We start from the raw sequence: 3,712 nt of genomic DNA on the forward strand, positions 1-3,712 counted from the left end.
TGACTTGGTCCATCCAGTCTTGTGCTACTTCGAATATAACTTGATCTAACTCGGTCTCACGCCATTTCGAACGTAACTCGGCCCACTTAGCCTCTCGCCACAGAGTAGGATGTTACCTATTTAAGCCAATAATCCTTCCTCCAGCATCTACACACATTCGCAGCGTATGGGAATGAGATCCGTGATCTTTGGCTCTGATACAACTTGTCGATCGTAAACGCTAACCAACTCTTCCCAAAGTACCTACTGATAGAAAGGACGCACCCATCGCACTTAAGGGCTCAACCATAGTATTGGCAGATTTCGACATGACTCAATCCACATGAACGTTGGGTTTATTATTCGGTCTCTTGCCATTGGGTCTCTTATGGACCACACCTTCACTCAACTTATTAAGCTCGTCCATTTTAATTTATTAGTCTTCTGGACCTATTCCCACGGGGCAGAAAGTTGGACTTATTTTAGCCTGTTAATAAATTGCCAACAGCTCTTTCAAAAGATGCATTGGATTCCCCGACCAAAATTATATTTCGTATAATATAATGTACGTGATGAAAAAGCTCATTTCTATGGGCTAAATTTTGGACATTCAGATAAGCACCACAGAGGAGACCTAATTAGTTATTGATGTTGCTATCGTTTTCTCACAATAATGGGTGGGATCGACAGGTTCCATGCTCCCGCGAAGAAAAAGGTATAAAAATAAATATTAATTTGCTTAACAATACTCAGCTGATATGCCTTTATTTAGTCGATCGACTACGTACATATATTGCATGGGAATGTGATACGCTTTATTATTATTATAGAAACTATTTTCTACTAGAAAACTAGTACTAGAACTGCGTATTAGTTGCTCTTATTTCTAGTTCTTGCTCTTCTCAGGTCTCCCTCTCCTTCTCTTCAGTTATCTCCGTGACTGAACCTGAACCTTCTCCCGCCGGAGCCGGACTCGCGCTGGCAGTTAAAGTAGGCGGCAGCGACGACGTTGAGGTGGTATTGGCCCGCGAATGTCCGGCAGCTGAAGTTGTGGCGCATCTCCGGGGCGTACACCGTGCCTCGGCCGAGCTGGTGGAACAGCACGAACACCATCCGGTGAATGCCAGATCGAGGCTCCGGCCCCTCGTAGAATACCAACTCTTGACCTGCGACACGTATCAGTTTTGCTTTCATCTAATAGTTCATCGGCCGCTTTTTAACACTAAATTTTATTTTTTTTTAAAAAAAATTTAAATCTTAGAGAAGAGAAAATAATTTTGAATAGAGGCATCAGTAATATATATACGACAATGAATCGGGACTTTCTCAAAGAGGCTACGTTGAGGAGTTTTTCCACTGAAATTAGGCGATAATTATTTACAGTTTTAATTTGGATTCCAGAGAAAAAACATTACATATAGTAAAAAAAAGCTCTATCTTTTGGTTTAATATAGCGATAATGGATTGGCTTCAATACAAAATGAAGTGCGTCGGATACCCACTCCGTCCATATACATTCACGAGCACATGCATGCATAAATACCCAGTACTCGGTCATAATTCGTTTTTTGGATAAATTGCATGCTGACTCCCTACAAACATAGCGATTTATAAATATATTTTTATAAAGTTTTAACTTTCTTATATTATTTCTATAAAAATTCATGATATTTTCATTCGTCCCTTTAGTTTGTAACTATTAAAAAATTATTTATTTTTTAATAATAAATAATTGAAATGTCAATTTTGCCATCACAAATATGTTTCTTTAAAAATTTCAATTTATATATATAATCGTGCAGAAATATTTTCCAAAATTTTTTTTTAATGGTCATCTTCTTCCTCTTTAAAATCCAATCCAATCCATTATTATTACAGCATCTTCTCTCACTCTTTCTCTCTAAAAAAAAAACAACATCTTCTCTCACTCTTTTTCTTCTAAACCGTTTATTTCGAGCAAAATAAGAAAAAATTATAGAAAAGATTGAATGAAAAAGCAACATGCGTTCGTACATAGGCAAAACAATACGCATTGTGGATGAATGGGATCTTTACATCCATATTACATCCCTAACATAATTGCAAGCCCACGTAGGATTGGATCATTGTATCCTGTTAATTAGTAGCTTGAAAAGGTTTGGTTTTAAAATCTTGTTCGAATTTATCTGAGAAACTGCATGCATGAGATTTATTTCATCTCATTATTATCTGTTCCTGAAAAAAAAATCAAAATTAGTCAATGAATTTTGAGTGGTGGAAACTAACTCACCAAAGCTTGCTGCTGTTGTTGCAGGTATGTCTGTCACCATCCTACAAGAATCCATCCAAACATCAGAACTGCTCTGAAACGAAAGCAAAAAAAAGCAGGTCTCTCTTTCTCTCTCTCTCTCTCTCTCTCTCTCTCTCTCAAACACACACGCAAGTCACATGACTCACAACACACAACACACCATCCCAAACCAAAATAAGTTTGAAATATCACACAGAACAGAGCTTTTGTTTTTTTTTTTGCATTTGCCCGCTCAAAAAAATTATTCTTATAAATAAATATATCAAATTTATAATTACAATTTTGATTCTATTCCTTACACGTAGGCACCACGTGAGCGCCATATGAGCAGAAGAATAAGTTGAATATAGTAATTCATTCACCGTGTTTAAATACGGTGAATGATTTTTTGTGTCTAAAAAAAGGAGAGGGGAAAGAAAAATATATGTATTGCGAGAAAATATAAATAAAAATGTAAGTATGGAACACGGTGAATTATTTACCGTGTTCAAACATGATAAATGATTCACCGTGTTCAATTTAACGTCCTATCCTGCCCGCGTGGCACTAATGTGACCCCTGCGTGGTAGGGATATGGTCAAAATTACAATTATAAATTTGATAGAATTATTTATGAAAAAAAAATTTTAGGGGACATGCAAAAAAAAAAAAAAAAAAAAACCGCACAGAACACTAATTATGCATGCTCACCAGTGCAAGTACTCTCTGAGAGTTGGATTACTTGGATTAGGAGCATCTGGGTCCACCAGCACCTTCCATTAATTGAGCACCAAAAACAAGCAGTAATTAGACCAACTTAGATTCTACTCTTTTGTTTAAATTCATATTTGCTAGCTTGCTAGCTATTGGGCATTATATATTTTGTTAGTTAATTATTATTAATTAGCTTACGAGCGTGAAGAAATTGCGGAGATCGTCTCCGCCGATCTCAACCCTAGGCCTGTTTACGGCCGCAGACGGTCGCAACTCGGTCCCATTCACCATTAGCCTGCTGCTGTTCATAATCCTCAGGGATACGGATGGCCTGAACTGGTCGAGTACGTCCGGTATCACGCGAGCCAGAGCCAACGAGTCTGAGGACATTTTGCTCCTGTAGCCTTTGGAAAACTATCTATCTACCTACCTAGCTAGTTAAGTTATATAGTTCTACTGCACCGGGGTATTGCTTTGAGAAACTATGTTGTGAGGATGCGAGCTATTTATAAATGCGGAAGGGGCGCGGGCTCTGGCCGCAAAAGGTCGGAATCCCCTTTTCTTGCAAAGTTGAGATCCTGCCTCCCATTCATACCCTCTAGCAGCCTGCATTTGGTTCAGATATAACTAATTAAGGTTCGAATATGGTAGCACGCTACTCGCTTCGTTTATTTCATTTATTTAGAAAATAAACTTAGCTGGAAATGTGAATCAACTAGAATTCGAACCTGAGTCTCGGATACCAACCAC

General features: G+C 38.0%; 1 protein-coding gene across 1 annotated transcript; it reads right to left on the reverse strand.

The window, feature by feature from the left end:
* Positions 758-3,420, reverse strand: LOC109722467 (protein FLOWERING LOCUS T-like). Its single transcript, XM_020250535.1, has 4 exons — positions 3,161-3,420; positions 2,960-3,021; positions 2,249-2,289; positions 758-1,145 (listed from the first exon to the last, which is right to left on the reverse strand). Exons 1-4 carry the CDS (start codon positions 3,350-3,352, stop codon positions 904-906), a joined length of 537 nt encoding a protein of 178 aa, XP_020106124.1. The 5' UTR covers positions 3,353-3,420; the 3' UTR covers positions 758-903.

This window comes from Ananas comosus, linkage group 16 (assembly GCF_001540865.1).
Source record: "Ananas comosus cultivar F153 linkage group 16, ASM154086v1, whole genome shotgun sequence".
In the NCBI taxonomy this organism is placed as follows: Eukaryota; Viridiplantae; Streptophyta; class Magnoliopsida; order Poales; family Bromeliaceae; genus Ananas; species Ananas comosus.

Bases quoted from the DNA above. Each gene is read 5' to 3' on its own strand.
- LOC109722467 (XM_020250535.1), bottom strand. From the start codon at position 3,352: ATGTCCTCAGACTCGTTGGCTCTGGCTCGCGTGATACCGGACGTACTC. The intron at 3,022-3,160 runs GTAAGCTAATTA...AATTAATGGAAG, and splicing joins TCCGCAATTTCTTCACGCTC to GTGCTGGTGGACCCAGATGC. The intron at 2,290-2,959 runs GTGAGCATGCAT...GGATTCTTGTAG, and splicing joins CTCAGAGAGTACTTGCACTG to GATGGTGACAGACATACCTG.